Consider the following 17149-nt stretch of genomic DNA (forward strand, 5'->3'; position numbering starts at 1 on the left):
TCTCCTGTCTGGAGACAGTGACAGACACCCACTGGAGTCAGCCATTATTCCAACCATCAGCAGCCAGGCCTGCCCATAAAAGGCTAGTGGTGGCCCCATGTCAGGGGAGGGGCAGGTGGAGCTCAGGCCTGGACTTCCCCCAGTCTTCAGCAACTGCTGCTCTGTGTGACCCTGAGTGGCCCCTACCCCTCTGGACTTCTGCTGCCTGGCCACATAGGAAAATTCTGCATAGAATGGCCTTTGTCACCCCTATGTATGAGAGGCCCATGGGTTGGACCCTAAGGGCAGAGGTCAGTCAACTGCCTCCATCTGGTGTCAGAGTCCTCAGCTTCCATGGCGGGGCCTTTTGCCATGGCTCTGCCCCTCACTGCTCCTAAGACCCCATGTCATGCTCCTTCCTCATCAGCCTGGATTACTCTCCTCCCTGTACAGTGATGATCCAGGTCCAGGTCAGGAGCCAGGTTTGACTCTTCTGTGTCCCCAGCGCTGGGCACAGACCATCACAGGTCTATTGAAAGTCATGAATGCAGCCTTGTGAACTCAGCACCCAGAGAGCTGGCAGCGTCCCTCCCGAGTCCCGTGCCTGCTTCCGGGGTGGGCCCAGGTGACTGCAGCTGCCCCTCAGCCTCTTGGCTCCCATTTCTCCCTCTATCTCATCCTAATTCAGGCTGGGAGAAGAGTCAGGGAGGGGACTTTAGCCTGGCCTGAGCCATCTGTCACAGACTGCTGCATCACCCTCCACACAAATGCCCCAGGAATAGCGCATCCCGAGGGGTCATCTCAGGAGGCCGTTTTCTAGGCCTGGCTCTGAGAAGGCACTCAACTTTATTCACAGACCTCTGCAGGCTGCTTTTCCAGCAGGCTCTCCTGGCTCAGAAACCTCTGGTGTCTCGAGACCTTAGTGTTCAGGCCTAGGTTTCAGAGCCTTAGTCTGTTCGATGCCATCTGGAAGTGCCTCTGTGCATCTTCCCTCCCCCAGGTGCTATTTGGGCCTTTGTCTTCTGGTCAGAGATGCTTCTTTTAGGTGCCCGTAGTGGGAAATGGTAGAAGAGGAAGCTGCAAAGAAGCTGGCGCTGTTATGGTCAGCAGGCAGAAGTCCCTGCTGTGATCTCCTAGGGCCCTGAGACCTCCCAGCACAGCTGGGCATAGAAGGGGCCACCAGAACAGCCTGAGGTCCCCCTTGGCTTCTTAAACATACTCTGATTCCCAAGAGGGGCCCAGACTCCAACTCTCTTTCCTGCACCCTCTAGCCCACTGGCCTTAGCTCTGTGTACCCCTGACCCAGCCCTGCAGCCCCCAGCCCTGAGCTCGAGCCTTGGGGCCTCATGCCGGGCCTGGCAGCAGCCTCAGCTTCATCACAACGTGTGAAATGAGGGTAGCCCATTGCCTTGAGCTTAGTATCTGCTGGGCTGGGGGGTTCCATTTCTGAAGCCACCTCTACTCATTCCCTTGAGCTGGATCCCTTGCCAGGCTTGGGGAAGTCTCCCCACCATCGGGGCTCCTCCCTGGCCAGACAGAGTCCCTCCTGCTGCCACAATGTCCCCAGTGACCCTCTCTGCCTCCTCATGGCCAGTCTGGGTGTGGTCTCACACCCTGACCCATGCACTTCAGCCATTTCGTGCCAGAAAGGGTGGCTGAAGTAAACCCTTATCCCATTAATCCTTCACAGCTACTGCCATCCCTGGCAGAAAGGGTGGGAGACAGGCAGGTCTGGGTGGGGAGAGCAGTGTATCTGCAGAGGGATGGTGGCACCAGACCACCTCTGCCGAGACAGTACTCATGTGGATGGGGTGAAAGGAGCCAAGCCTAGGCTGGGGGGCAGGACACCTACTAGATTGTCTGGTTCCTGCCCCTGATGGGCCATGAGGATGTGGCCATGGGCCTCAGCTTCCCCCTCTGACCACAGAATCTGTGGTCCCCAAATGAGCTCAGAGTCCAACATGCCTGGTCCCCGGCCACGGCTTGAGCTCCAGGACCTGCCAGCCCAAGCTGTCCAGGATGTCTTCATTTCTCTCCTTTCTTCTTCTTAGCCTCATTCTTCTCATCCTCCTCTACCTTGATGGCCACTGTGTCCACACTGTCCTTCTTCTTCTTCTTCTTCTTATCCTCTGTGGGGCAGGGGGAAGAGACCATGTGATAGTGGTGAGACAAGGTCCTGGGGTCTGACTGTCCCGAGGGGAAGAGCCCCAGAACCTCCTACACTCTGTCTTTTTAAACTTCCTTCTTCCTACTGGAGAATAGGCTCATCGTTCTACTTGCCTCATGCCAACCAATTTCTGTGCTCTGGTCTCCAGGGGCAGGGCTGGGGCCCCTCCCTGAACCTGCTGCGGTTGGAGCAGAGGAACAGGGTGACTCCAGGCAGCAGGACTGAGGAACTGGCTGGCGCAGCAGGGCTTGAGCCAGGGCCAACTCACCTCCTGGGACTTCTGTGAGCTCACTGAGGGGTGGCACAGTCTCCAGCTTGTCTGTGTACATCTTGGCTGCCTTTCGCTGCAGGTACCGGGCTTCAATCTCCTTCCGGGTCCGTGGCACACGACAGTTGAAGACACAGCACAGGGTGATAACTGTAGGGAGGACAGAGCAGGCTTGGCTGGGGCTGGGGTTCAGACACCCCAGGAATGGCATCCGCCTTCCTTCAGGCCCGCTCCCATCCACCCACATATGTCTCACCCACCAGACTCTGGCAGGAGGCTCAGCATCTTGACAAAACCCTGTGGACCCTATGATGACCAAGGTGGCCTTCCTAAGCAGGGCTGACTTCATGCAGCTGCACAAGCCCCCGTGCTTGGAAGGGCCCCTGGCTAAATTATGTCACCAGTCCTGGTCCTGAGGGTCTTTCTGACTGGACTGAGAGTCACTGGAGGGTAAGTCTGCACCATGACTTAAGCCATAGCTTCCTGGGGGCCACCCAGCACTTCCAACCCAGGCTTCCAGGTGTGCAACTTAGCTTCTCCTTCCCACGCCACTGAGAGCTAGGCCAAAGCTGCCTCAGTCATGAGAGGACGTGGCTCTGCATGTCCTCCTCAGCCTCCCTCAGGACATCCCTGGGCTCTCCCTGGCTAGGGCGGGAGCCCATGAGAGGGCACAGACCCTGCCCTGAGGCGTTCACCTCAGACGGAGTTATTTCAGGAGTGGTTTTCCGGCTGAGGGCAGCTGCACCCACGCCAGTTGGGCCAGGGCATGGAGCTGGCCTGTCTAGTGATGGGTAGGGCAGATCAGGGCTGCCAGGACCTGGCTGGACTGAGTTTATTTTTCTAAGGTCCCCACAGCCTGACCACCTTGGCCCCAACCCTAGGGGAGGGGATGGAGCTGGTTCCTATTATAAATCAGATGACCAGACATAACTTCCTGGCAGACTTCTGGGGGCAGAAGGGCCCACGGAGGATTAGCCAGGTCTATTTTGGGGAAGATGGATCAGATCTATGTAGCCTGGACTGGAGTACCTTCTGGGGTCATTTTATGCAACCAAGTCAGAACCCCTTCAGACAAATATTGTGGTCCCACTAGGTCTCACCCAGGCTCAGAATAAACGAAAAAAATCAATGAATGAATGAATGGGATGATCTCAAAGCCTTTGCTGCTGGGAACAGGACTGGACTCTGGAGTGAATGAATTGGGGAGCCAACAGCATCCAGGCATACACTTGGAGGAGGGTGCTGCACAAGGGCCCCAGCTGTAGATCTGACTGTCTGGGCGTGGACCTGAGCAGACAGTAGGCCTTATCCAAGAAGCTGGGTCCTGGATTTCTCCAGAACCTGTGCCCATGCCTGAGACCCAAAGTTGGTACCCAATCCTAACCCTCCTGGCTTAGGCCACCTCTTCTAGCCACCCCACCAGGAACCTCCTTGGGACCATGCCCACTCAGGGGCCATGCAGGCTGGTCCCAGGCCCTGGGAGGCTGGGGCTTCCAAAGGAGCTCAGTGGGCAGCTGATGGCAGCCAGAGCAGGGCTCAAACACCACCCCTCACTTCAGGCCTGCCCCACACAGCCTGGCCTGGTTGCTTCTCTTCAAAGAAGGGGAGATGCAAAGAGCTTTGGGTCAAGTTCCAGGGCCCAGGCAGGGGCTTGGGATATAAGTCTCTGGGGCTGGAGGAGACCTCCAGGGGCACCCCATCTAGCCCCAGCCCCTTTTCCTGCAGGGCTTTGGGGGTGATGCTCCAATAACAACAGCCCAAGCAGACTGGGAAGCAGGAAAAATGTTTCCCCCCAGGAGAGGGAGCTGTGTTGCCCCCACTGCCTGGATCTGGCAATGGAAGGTAACAAGTGCTGCCTGCTGCTCAGGCGTCTTGGGACTATCCTTCACCCTTTCTAGGAAATGGGGTTAGAGATGGTCTGTGTGGTTGATGTCCAAGTGCCGCTTGGGGTCTGACACTGCAATTTTCTCATGTGGCCCCAGGCACCTTTTTTGTGTATTGAGGCCCACAGTGCTCTCCCTGCTGCTCCCTAGACCTGCATCCTAGGCTGCGCCTGTGGCTCCTGTAGGGCAGATGACCCCCCAGCCCTGCAGAGGGCTGTTTCCCTCTCTGGACACCTGGCTGAGGCTGCAGGCACACCTGTCTGTCTGTGGGGCCTCCACGAAGATGCCTGACTGGTTCTCAGCCTCGGCTGGGAACAAAGCATAGGCTCTCGCTCAGATAGGGGGCGGGGATTTTCTGCAGGCAGATATTTTCTCTTGGGATGGCACTTCTGGTGCCAGGAGAAGCACATGCAAATCAGATGTCATGTCTTCCTTGGAGCCCCTCACACCTGGGTGGGCTCTCTGTGGGCACCTCATCCCGGGACAGCTCCAGCTGGGACGAAGTGCAGCTTTCACCTCCCCACCCGGGGTGCACTCAGCAAATGTCCACTTGGGGTCATCTGAGACCCTGTGTGAGGCTGCATTTCCTCCAGCCTCTGCTCACACTATTCCCTCTCCCAGAATGCCTTTTCAGCCTTCCCTCCTGCAAAACCCCACCTACCCTCCCGCTAGTCTGCAGCTCAGAGGACCCTCCTCTGTGACACCTTTGCAGGGGAGTGGGCTGCTCCTCCCTTTACCGCCTACATCCCCCCCACACTCTGCTTTTGCCTCATGGGAACCTCTGTCAGACTGCTTTGTGTCATGGCAGCCTCCCCACTCGGCCTCCGTGTCCTGTGCCTTTCTGTCCCCTTCCCCAACTCCAGACCTCCATTCTGAGGGGAGGGCTAAGAGGAGCAGGCCAAGCCCATTTCTGCTGCAATTTTGCATCAAGAAGCTCCCAGGGCCCAGGAGAGGAATGGGTTTCCTGCTTCTAATTGAGGCGGGTGTGAGTCACTCCCGGAAAATGGTATTTGACAAGGCAGGGATCGAAGCCTGGGAGCCACATCTGCTGGGCGTCTGGGGAGCCTCTAGTGGAGGATGGCCTTGCTGGGGCCCCTGGGTGTGGGCCTTTAAGCTGGCCAAACTGCAGGAAAAGCATCAGGAGGCCAGCCATAGGGAAAAATGACACGTCCTCGTCCCAGTCCTTGGTTCAGTGCAGTTCCCTGTAATTACCGTAATTGCCATGTGGCTACCTCCCTGGGTCCGGCAGAATACTTCAGGTCACCACCGGCCTGTCAGCCCTCCACGGGGAGTTTGTGTGGATCAGGAGGTGCCAGAAACCACTGCGGGTCTCCTGCGGGTGCCTGGCCTACTTGCACTGCCCAGAATTGCTGCTCCGAGCCCTCTGGGGGGGCAGGGGGTGCTGTGTTCCCACTGCAGTGTGGTGGAGAGGGAAGGGAACAGCTACTCACTGACGGACAACACGAAGAGCGAAAAGATGCCCACCACGTGCCACAGGCGCATGTCCCAGAACACCACTGTCTCCTTGGTCAGCGGGGGCGGCTTCGGCTTGGGAGGGGCCGTGCTGGGCTGTGGGTCAGGAGAGAGGGGAGTGAGTTAGGCAGAGGCCAGCCGGCTGGAACCGGCTGAGAAGGGCCCAGGTCTCAGCAAACACTCAGCCCAAGCATATCAGAATCTCCTAGAATCAACTCTCTTAAGCATGTGCTACCAACACCCTAGACCTTGGAAAGTTCCAGATTTAGAGCAAGAGAACTGAGCAGAGCCAGGGACTTGAAGTGGGAGGGTGGTTGATGCTTGGGGAAAGCAAGGCCTGGAGGAGCAAACGTGGATGGCTTGTCCTGGCCAGGTTTAAGGCCCCTACGAACACACCCTCCTACTCCAGTCCTGGGCTCCACCCAGGCAGATGGGGTCTCAGGACCAAGGCCAGAGACCTGGCGAGGCCTGGGGGGTGCTGGCTAACTGGCTTTGCTCTCACATCTCCCCAGTGAGGGTGGGGTGTGGAGCTACGAGTCCGGGCCTCATAGTTCTGCCAGCTGGCCTGGACCCCTGCCAGGTGGCCTCCTTTGGTCGCCTACCCTACTAGGAGTCACCCTCTGAACAGAAGACTCTGACAGAGTGTCCACAGGACAGGCACTGGATAAATAAAAGGTCTGCAGTGCTGTGGCGACACCTGGAGGCCGAAAGGCAGAAGTGCGGCTGTAGCAAGCCTGAATAGAGCACAGCCAGACACTCCCACTTTCCAGGGGTACATGACCCTGCCCTGGGGGACTGAGGGGTTAGGACACTGCCCCAGGGTCTAGAGGCCACAGTCCTGCCCCAGTTCTGAGAGGACATGGCCTCGTCCTGGATATCTAAGGGACATGGCCCAGCCCCAGGTCTGAGAGGACACAGCCCTGATCCTGGGTGTCTAGGGGACATAGTTCTGCCCAGGTCTGAGGGGAGACAACCCTTCTCCTGGCTGTCTAGGGACATGACCCTGGCCCTGGGTGTCTAGGGGACATGGTCCGCCCTGGGTGTCTAGGGGACATGCTTCACCCTGGGTGTCTAGGGGACACGATCCACCCTGGGTGTCTAGGGGACACGATCCACCCTGGGTGTCTAGGGGACACGATCCACCCTGGGTGTCTAGGGGATACGGTCCTGCCCTGGGAGTCTAGGGGACACAGCTCTGCCCTGGGTGTCTAGGGGACACAGTCCTGCCTAGGTCTGAAGGGACATGGACCCACACTGTAGAATTTGAGTAAGATCCGTCCCTGACCAGAGATGGATATGACCCCATGTCTGTCACTTAGTGTGGCTGAGGGACAGGGAGAGGGGTCTGTCCTCTGAGGGAGAGAGAACCCTGGGGCATATGAATGAGATGTTGTCCACTGATTACCAAATAACGACAGACACGAGAAGTCCCTTCTGGTTCTCTGAGAAGAAAGGCAACCTGTAGTTAGACCATCCAGCCCTTCTTCCCCCAGGTCCATAAACATGGATTAGGCATCTGTCATGAGCCAGGCGCTTCTTCATCTAGTGAATGCCACCCTTCAGTGTGGGTTGCAGAACTCAAGAGAGGATCAGCAACCTGTCCCAGGTAACCCAGAGGATCTGTGGGCTGGGATTGGTACCTGATTCTCAGGCTTTTTTCTCCTTGCCAGGGTGAGCTATTGACAAGAAGACACCATTCCTCAGTACTGTCCCCTGGCTATATGTGTGGGGTCAGACATGTACGTAAAGTTGGGGAACATGTGTGAGGTTGGGCACATGTGTGGTTGGCGTGCATGTGGGTGTGGTCAGGGACATGTCTGTGCAATTAGGGTTAGGGGCTTGGTGGTGGCAACTGCCCTAATTCTAAGGCCCAATGTGTTGGCCCTGCTGGTTGTACGACTGGAAGACTCTGAGGGCCATGGCAAAGTTCTCAGGTTCTGAGCCAAGGCAGCTCACTTCCTACACATTCTTGCCCCAGCCCTGATGTGGGTGGAGCTGGGCCTACTCTCACAGATAGGGGTCTTGGGTGGACGGCAGCAGATAACAGCCGGTTTTCTCCTCATGGTGGGCCCTGCTGGGGTCTGATTTGTGGAGCATGGAGGCCCCCACCTCCTTCAGAGCCTCACTGGCTGATGGAGGGTGATGGTGACCCACGCAGGGCTAAGGTGGGTGGTGACATGGCCCCCAGCCCTGCCCATGTCTTTGGTGCTTCCGTGAGGGAAGAGCTAGGGCCTTGCTCAGGCTGTAAGCAGATGGCCTCCAAATGCAATTTCCCTTGAACTGGGAGAAGATGAGTTCCTGGGGGTGAGGGAGAAGAGTCCTTGGCTGGGAGCTGACTTAACCCCTGCCCCCAGCTTTCTGTCTGCACCTAGGCCAGCTCAGTTTCTGTACCCAGGCCTCAGGGCAGCCTGTGAGGAGCCCAAGTACGCCTCACAGGGCTCAAGCCAGCATAGCTCCCCTTACAGGGACACTGGAGCTGACACCTGACTCTAGCCCAGCCTTGTGGTCACACCCTCTGGGCAACAGCAGGGACAGGCTACATCCGGGTCCAGGGCTCTGTCCCTATGTCCCCATCAAACCCTCCAGTTCAGGGCTGTGTCCCCCCGTAACGATTTCCCCATGGCTCTGTCCTCCCTATCCCACACTGTCCCCAAGTCCCCGCCCCTCAGGACTTCCCTGGGCACCTCTCACTGCCTCTTGCATTTCTGTTTTCCTGCTCCCTCTGGTCCGCCCCTGCCTGAACAGCCTCCATCCCCTGCTCCTCCCTGGCCCTGGCTCTTGGGCCTTCTCCCTCTAGCCTCACAATCCAGAACTCTAGGTCTGATCTGCCAGCTGCCTCGTTGGCTCCCCTTTTAGGCTCAGCAGGAGTGGGGTACAAGGGGGTTAGGGAGGCTACAGATGGCCCCACCCTTCCTGGCCCCAGCCAGGCTCTCCACCAGGGCTCTCCGCCAGCCATCCTCTCCACCTGCTTCTGTGCTATCTCAGCAGCTCCTTCTACCTCTCCCACTGTGTGCCTGCTCCCAGTTTACCCTCCTTCCAAACCAGAACTCATCATGAGTCATCTCTGAGCAGAAAGCTTCTAAAGCTCTCGGTTATCACCAGGACCAAGTCAGACTCCCCAGTCCCTGGGTCCTGCCCTGCCTGCCCCTCTGGACCTGGTGCTCCACATGGCTTCTCTGTAAAGGGTCTCCTCATCCTGCTGCCCCCACCCTCCGACTTGGAATGCCCTCATCTCCATCTTAAGGCTATGTCTCCCCCTCCATTAGACAGGGGTCCCTGGAGCATCTCTGGAGATAGAGACTGTTGCCTCCAGAAGACCCTAAATTCAGGGTCTGTTCCATCAGACTAGAGGTCCAGGATCTGCTCCATCAGATTAGAGGTCCAGGAAACCCAGGGCTGTGCACCTCCCTGCCAGTGAGACCAAAGGCTGGAGGATGGGGGCCCAGTATCCCCCATCAGTCTGGGCGGGGCTGTGTCCCCAGTCATGCTGGGACTCCCTAAGGTCAAGGTGAGTCTCCCCCGTCAGACTAATGTTCCAGAAATCTGGGACTGTGCCCTTCCATCAGACCAGGGACCCTAAGAGTGGGGCTGAGTCTCTCTCACAGCCTGGCAGGGCTTGGGGCAGGGCTGCATCGCCCAGGAGACTGGATCTCTCAGGGCAAGAGGAAGGGATCAAACAAGCTCCGGATCAGAAAGGCGTCCCCTCTCCCCCAGCCCCCTGCCTGGAGGGTGACAGCCTCCCCAGTCCCTGCGCGCCGCGGCCTCACCTCCACCAGCTGCCCGGCAACCCCCGCGAGGCACACCCCGAGTGCGGCGCCGCCCAGCACCCAGAGGGGACCCGCGCCCGGCCACCCCGCCATCTTCGCGCCACCGCGCCGCTTGCGGAGCCCAGGGACGAACCGGCCGGCCGCCGGTCACTGCCCCTGCCAGCCGGCGCTCGGTGGCCACGGGCTTTGGCCACGGGTAGTCAGCGAGCATCATTTATTCATCCTCGGTGTCAGGTTCCCGCGCCACCCGCCCCCGCCATCGCTGCGGTGGAGGGCCCGCCCCCTTCCTCCCGGGAGATCGGGCCGCAGGCTCCCCCTCCCTGCCCCCACCTTCCGCATCCCCAGGGACACTGAGGTGGGGGTGGGCGGCAGGGAGGACAGACTGGGGCCAGGTCCCTAATCAACAGGTCCCCCTCCCTTCTGCAAATGGGCATCAGTTTCTCCATCTGGGACAAGGGGGTGGGGCTGGAATCTGCTGATCTAGGAGGCCCTTCCCATTCTGTCATGCTGGATTTGAAAAATATACTGGATTTGAGTTTGGGGGGGGCAGAGAGGGCAGGTTGCCATGGTGACAGGCGCTCAGGGATGTCCTGGGCTTTCTGACTTGGCTTCCTGCCCAGAGGCAGCTCTGGTCACCCTGGACACCGGAGCTGGAGAGCAGGGCATGGTATGGTCAGAGCAGCCAGCCGGCAGTGTTATGGAGGGTTCCAGAAGAAGACAGCATCTTCAGCCCCACAGGACAGAAGTGGGCTGTCCTTGGAAGGGCTGGAGGACCATTTTCTGACCCTGGCTGCCCTCAATCTCTGCCCCAGCCTGAACACTGACTCTGACTTCAGTCTAAGCCAGGACCCTGACCTCATGCTGAAGTTGACCCACACTGCACTCTGGCCGTGACCCCATGTTGAGCCTTGACAACTGAGGGACAGAGGGAGGTTCTGAGGAGATGTAGAGATCTGGGTGAGGGGCTGAAGACTTAGGAAGAGGAGCGGGGAGGCCTGGAGTTGGTAGACTCCCCTTCCCTCCTTTCCTTCCTTCCTTCTATTCTTATTTATCTCCTGCTGCTGAGTGTTAGGAGAAGCAGCCCAGGTGTTGGGCCCCTGGAACCCTTATCACCAGGGGCACTGGTGAAGGCCTGCGCAGGCTGGGGATGGCCCAGCAAGGCCTGCCCTGAGAACCAGGGAGACCCTGTGGCTCCAGAGCCCTGTGAGGTTTTGGCCTGGACATGCCATGAATGGGCAAGGACCACAGCAGGCTGCAGCAGGGAGCAGAGGGCCACCTGCGGACACCTGCCAGTGTCAGGGCCTGGAGATGACAGCCAGGCAGGAAAACGAGAGCTGCTGGAGAAGGACTGCAGCCCAGGAGACCCATCGAGGAAACGCTCAACGAGGGAGGCAAAGTCTAGGGACTGAGTGGGCTGGGCCACCCAGTCCTCCCCAGGCATGCCCTGGCCAGGCAAACAGGAACTCTGCTAAAATCCAAATCACTTGTTGCAGCACTCCAATCCCCACTTCCTCATGCTGCTGGTCACAGCCAGGCTAGGGAAAGTCACACTGACCAGTCAGGGAGGTCACCCTCGGGACATGGGGTCAGGAAGGCTAGACAGGGTGAGGACTAAGTGAGCCTGTCAGTAATGCATTGAGCAAAGCATTACTCCTCTGTTTCTGTTTCTTATCCATGGCATGGGGAGGGCGAGACTCCCGTGATTGATGTGAGGATGATATGAATTAATGAATATGGGAGTGCTGGCTCTCCTTAGCAGGACAGGCAGCGCTCTGCTGCATACAGGCTCCCAATCACAGTTCAGCCCAGGGGAGAGCTGTTTCTGTTTTCTGTAAAGTTCATCTATCCATCCATCAATAAGTAGGGCAAGCCTAGTGAAGAAATCCGAAAGAAAATACAATCATGTGTGTCCCCCGGTGTCCCCTGAGATGGCCACTGCTCTGCGTGGGTTCCACTTCTCTGCAGACTCCTGAACACAGCTGAGATCTTACTGTACACTATTTCTAGTATACTTTTGTACCCAGAACTTTTTTTAACTAACTCAAGTACTCTAGATCCTCCTTGACTCCACCACAGCCAAATACTATCATACGGGCTTCAAAGTCAAACTGACTTAAATAGCAGGGTGTCCCAAAAGTCTCAGGGCAGTTTTAAGCTCTAATAACCTCAGAAGTATAAAGCTACAAATGTATGAGAAACACCATTTAGCCAGGCATGGTGGCTCACACCTGTAATACCAGCACCTTGGGAGGCCGAGGTGGGCGGATCACCTGAGGTCAGGAGTTCGAGACCAGCCTGACCAATATGGAGAAACCCCATCTCTACTAAAAATACAAAATTAGCTGGGTGTGGTGGCACATGCCTGTAACCCTAGCTACTCGTGAGGCTGAGGCAGGAGAATCGCTTGAACCCGGGAGGTGGAGGTTGCGGTGAGCCGAGATCATGCCATTGCACTCCAGCCTGGGCAGCAACAAGAGCGAAACTCTGTCTCAAAAAAAAAAAAAAAGAAGAAACACCATTTGAAAGCTTAAGTTTCCTTTTGTGCCCTCTGAAGATGGTAAAAGTTGACTGAAAGAAATTTAAGTCAGCTGAGTGTGGTGGCTTATGCCTGTAATCCTAACACTGGGAAGTTGAGGTGGGAGGAATGCTTGAGACCAGGAGTTTGAGACCAGCCTAAGCAATATAGTGAGACCCCTGTCTCTCTAATAAATAAAAAAGAAAAAAGAAAAGAAAAGAAAAAGAAACTTAGGTCATTCAAAATTCACAAAACTAAAGTAGCATAAAGAGAATTTAAACAAACTTTCAAAAAAATTTTTTGGTAAATTCGTAGCTTTATATGTCCTAACTTCTGAAGTTGTTAAAGCTTAAAACTGCACTAAGGTTTCTGGGACATGAGCATACTGACAGCTGTGAACCTTCAGGTGGGCTACTTAACCTCTCTGAGCTTCAGTCCCTCATCTGTAAAACAGGTATAATTCAGGATCATAGGCCAGGTGCAGTGGCTCACACCTTTGGGAGGCCAAGGCAGGAGGATCATTTGAGCCCAGGAGTTCGAGACCAGCCTGGGCAACATAGCAAGACGCCATCTCTATTTTTTTTTTTAATTCAGTATCATGCACCAGCATATCACAAGCCTTCATTAAATGCTAGTCATTATAATTATTATCATTCTTGTTAAAGGCTGTGTGATACTACACTGTATAAAAACTCAGCAAGGGCCAGGTACGGTGGCTCACACCTATAATCCCAGCACTTTGGGAGGCTGAGGTGGGTGGATCATGAGGTCAGGAGATCGAGACCATCCTGGCTAACACAGTGAAACCCCGTCTCTACTAAAAATAGAAAACATTAGCCGGTAGTACGTGCCTGTAGTCCCAGCTCTTCGGGAGGCTGAGGCAGGAGAATCACTTGAACCCAGGAGAAGGTGGTTGCAGTGAGCTACACTCCAGCCTGGGCCACAGCAAGACTCCATCTCAAAAAAAAGAAAAAAAAAAGAAAAGAAAAGAAAACAAAACAAAACAAAAAAAACAAAAAGCCTTGTTGGATCTCTGTCCTATTGTTGAACATTTCTGTTGCTTCCAATTCTCCAGTATTAAACACCATGTTAAGACAAACATCCTGAAAGTTACAGTAGTTTTGAAAACTCTCTCAAACTGTAGGCCTCAGTTCCTAAGACTGCCCACCCAGCCCCAGGACACCAGTTGCCAGTCTGGCCTCTGGAACTTCTGACCAACCGGCTTCACGTTGGGGTTCCTACAACCTCCTCTTTGGGCTTAATTTGCTGGAGTGGGTCACAAAACTCAGGGAAGCACTGATTTACTTTTACTGGTTTACTGTAAAGGGTATTACGAAGGGTACAGATGAAGACATGCATAGGGCGAGATATGGAGGAAGGGGTGTGGAGCTTCCATGCCCTCCTGGGCATGCCACCCAGCCTCCACATGTTCAGCTATTCGGAAGCCCTCTGAACCCTGTCCTCTTGGGGTTTATGGAGGCTTCACGACATCTGCATTCCTTCCTCCCAGAGTATAGGGCAGGACCCTCTCTGGGGAGGGTCTTAAGATTCGCAATCAGAAGGGCGTGGGAAAATTAGGGTCCTGGCTTGGGGCAGGTGAAAGCAGAGCAGGAGAGGGTCAGAGAGATTCCATTTCCTGGGGCCTGCCCTGAGGCCCAACACATTATAGCCAAAGACTGTAACAAGGGCAGTGGGAGCTATGAGCCAGGAGCCGAGGATGAAAATCAATACCTAACACCACATGGGTTTTTTTTTTTTCCCATCTTTGAGGGACTTTACATCTCTGAGGGCTTTTCAGTGAGGAATTTAAGCTCATAGAGGGGTTATGCCCTGCCTAAGGTCACACAGGAACTATGGCCTCCAACTCAGCCTTTGCCTCCAACCCAAGGCACTGCCCAGTGTCCAGTACTGTTTCTACTTCTTAGGAGGCCCCCACATCCCCCTGCACCCCAAAATCAGTTGGGCCCATCATATCTGGGGTTGGGGAGCTCTGGACTCCAAGTACCCCAGCCTTGCTCCCTGGAAGACAGTGTCCCCTCCATACATGGTGCTGTGAATGCTGGTCTGCAGAGCCCTGCTTCTCCCTCCTGTACTATTTTTAGCTCCTGTGAGTTTCCTGTAGGGACCCAATCCAGCCTCCAGGGCCTCTGAACTGGAAGCTGTGAGCAAGGCAGGCGGTAGTGGCCAGAGGACCCTGTGGAATGTTCTCTCCTGGAGCCTGAAATCCCAGGGCTTAAAGTTTAGCTCTGGGGAAGCTGGAGGTAGGAAATGAGGACCCCCAGTCACAAACCTAGGCTAGGATCCAGGGACTCAGCCTAGGGTGGGGGTGGGAGCTGGGCAGCCTACGCCTGTGCCACAGCAGCTGGGGCCTGCTGGGAGTTGGCTGTCCCTGACCTCATCGGCCCCAGGCTCAGCTCAGAATAGCTGTGGGGCTGGGCCAGGCCTGTGTCAGACCTGCGTGTGCTTGAGCACGTGCCTTGTGTGCTAAGGCACTGGTGCACATGGGCGTGCATGTGCATTCTGCACGCAGCTTTGTGTGTGGCTGGGTGTGAGTCTCAATGGCTCCAGAATCACAGGTGCCATTCACATATGTGTGTGTTCCCTGGAGCAGTGGCAGGTCTGTGTCCCTGTGGATGGGCACACGATCTGCACACTCGTACCCAGGGCTGCCACTAGAGTTGTGCAACTTGGAGTCCTTACTAGTGGGTTCAGTGGTAGATGGGTCCATGTGGCACAGGGACCCACCCGTTCCCTGACTGTGGAATTGTATCTGTGTGCAGCGGGTGCGGGAGTGGTGTGGATGGGTATACACATCTGTGATGGGATTGGCCAGGGGCCCTTGGCTGTGTTGCAGGGGACTGAAGGCAGGTGGACTCAGCAGAGGCTGTCCTTTGGGCACTACCAGAGGCCTTACCTGGCTCCAAGCCAAGAATGAGCTGGAAGAGAGGCTGGGCAGGTCTTGCCCCATTTAGCAGATAGGAAAACTGGGCTTGCAATGCCCATGAGGTCACCAGGGAATGGGGGAAAGGACTGGTCTGCCACACAGAGCTCAGTCAGCCTTCCCACTCCCCCAGATGTGGCTGAACAGGAAGTCTGGGCTCTAGGGAGGAAGCCGTGGGAGCCCTTCCCTTCCTGCTCCAGCCCAGGCAGCACTGCCTTCCCTCAGCTGCACGTACAGATGATGAAAGTGAGGCCAGAGACACCTAGCATAAGATCAGATCTGTCCTGCTCAGGGCCCTGCCCCACCTGCCCCTGTTTGTCACAAGTGGTGAGGCCATATGCTCCTCCTGAGGCCATGGCCACTCTCTGGCCCTTGTCTCCTTCCCAAGCCCCAGGGATGCCTGGTGGCCCACACCCATGCTCTAGGGGACCCACAGATCCTCTAAACCGTGCTCATCCCTGAAGGAGCCCCTTGAACCTACCATACCCCTCCTCTCAGAGTCCCACATAACCCCAAGAAGGAGGTGCAGGTAAGATATTTCACCAGCAGGGGCACTAAGCCATAGAGAGGCCACACACTGCCTGTGATCACACAGCAGGAGGAAGGCAGCACAAGGCCCCATACCAGGTCTCTTTCCAGAATGTTCCGCTACCTCCCATTGCCCCACAGGCACACAGGATCCCCACAGGGAAGGCCTGTTTAGAACCTGAAGCCTCAGTTCATTCCACCTGCTGGGGCGGTGGCTCTGCCAGGCTGTGCTGTAGACTCAGGGAGCCAAGTGCCGCAGCAGACAGTCCAGCAGGCCATCAGGGCTGTGAAGGGGGGTGGGGGCCGAGGTCTGGAGCCTGGGGGTGGAGGGCATGGGGAGGAGAGGCTTTCCCAGAGGGTCAGAGGGACACCTCACCAGAGGCCTCCTTGAGGCAGCCCCTACCCACCAACACAGCAACACCTCTAGCAGGCAGGGATCAGAGGAGCAGGGCCTTTGGGAGTGCAGCCCCTCAGGCAGCAGGGGGTGCAGAAGGGGGCAAGAAAACAAGGCTGGAAAAGGGGAGGCCAGAGCTAGGGCAGGCCTTGGCAGTGTGGGGAGGGATGGACAAGCAGGAAGGGGTGGCTCTGCAGGATTGGGACCCAGGAGGAGAGCAATGTGGGGCAAGAGGGTGATGTCACTGGGGCCTGCAGTCACTCAGGCAAGGGTCCCAGGCTGGAAACCCTCCAAGGGGTGATGTGCAGCTTGGCAGACGGTAAACTCCCACCTGGCGACAACACAGGGGAGCCAGGGGATGAGCTTGGCAGGCCCCTGGCTCCCACTTACCTCCACTGGGGGTCTCTTCAGCCTGGCAGGATGGGGGATGCCTCCCACCTCCTCACTAGGGGCTGAGTAGGGGGCTGGTGGGCCACCCTTTCTGCTCTTCCACGGCCGCCTTGGACCCTGAGCCTCCTCCTTACTGGAACCTGAGTGCCACTGAGAGCAACGGGTGACTAGTCTGGTGGCCAGAGGGGGAATCAGGCTGCTGACGGGGGGCTTTTTTGTTACAGGTTTGAACTAAGTTCCCTCCCGCTCCCGGGGGGTCTGTCCCAGATCAGTCTTCAGCCACCCTTTCCAAGGTCTCAGGCCTTCGCACAAAGCACACCCGGCCAGCTTCATACTCTACCAGGCCTGCGAGACTCAGGAGTGGGGAGGAAAGGGGACTTCCCCAAGGTCGCACAGGAGGGGCGGCCGGCCGTGGACACCCAGCCCAGGGGGCCGCAGGGCGCCTCAGTATACCCCTCTACCGGCTCCAAGTTCCACGAACCCACACAGCGCACCGCGTGTGCTGGCTTCTGTGACTCAGGGCAGACCCGGGAGGTCACGGGGCTGCACCACAGGCTCGCAGAGCGACTGACTGGCGGGGCGAGGTGGTGGCGCGGCGGTCTCGGAGCCTTGCAGGGGAAGCGGTGCCCGAGAGGCGAGCCTAAGTGTGCGCGTGGGTGCGCAGGGGGCGGAGGGGTCAAGTCTCCCACTATTCCTCCCCGCGCCGGGTCCCAGGGGCCTTCGGATCCCGGGGGACGCCAGAGAGAGGCCTCAGGAGAGGCTTGGGGCGGCGGGACGGATCAATGCCGCGCGCCACCTCCTCCGTGGCCCGCCCGTGGCCCCCGCAACTCCAGAGCAACACCCG

General features: G+C 57.0%; 1 protein-coding gene across 3 annotated transcripts; it reads right to left on the reverse strand.

Moving 5' to 3' along the window:
- Positions 1–806: 806 nt before the first annotated feature.
- TMIE (transmembrane inner ear) lies at positions 807–17144 on the reverse strand. Of its 3 annotated transcripts, none has more exons than XM_030810182.1 (4): positions 16306–17144; positions 5749–5866; positions 2415–2564; positions 807–2108 (listed from the first exon to the last, which is right to left on the reverse strand). In XM_030810182.1, the coding sequence occupies exons 2-4, from the start codon at positions 5798–5800 to the stop codon at positions 2005–2007; spliced, it is 306 nt and encodes a 101-aa protein (XP_030666042.1). In that variant the 5' UTR covers positions 5801–5866; positions 16306–17144; the 3' UTR covers positions 807–2004. The 3 variants fall into 3 exon arrangements, with proteins under 3 accessions (XP_030666042.1, XP_030666040.1, XP_030666039.1); XM_030810180.1 differs by lacking the exon at positions 16306–17144 and adding an exon at positions 9538–9785; XM_030810179.1 differs by lacking the exon at positions 16306–17144 and adding an exon at positions 9538–9781 and having other exon boundaries at positions 5783–5866.
- Positions 17145–17149: the final 5 nt, after the last annotated feature.

Source organism: Nomascus leucogenys, chromosome 4, assembly GCF_006542625.1.
Source record: "Nomascus leucogenys isolate Asia chromosome 4, Asia_NLE_v1, whole genome shotgun sequence".
NCBI lineage: Eukaryota > Metazoa > Chordata > Mammalia > Primates > Hylobatidae > Nomascus > Nomascus leucogenys.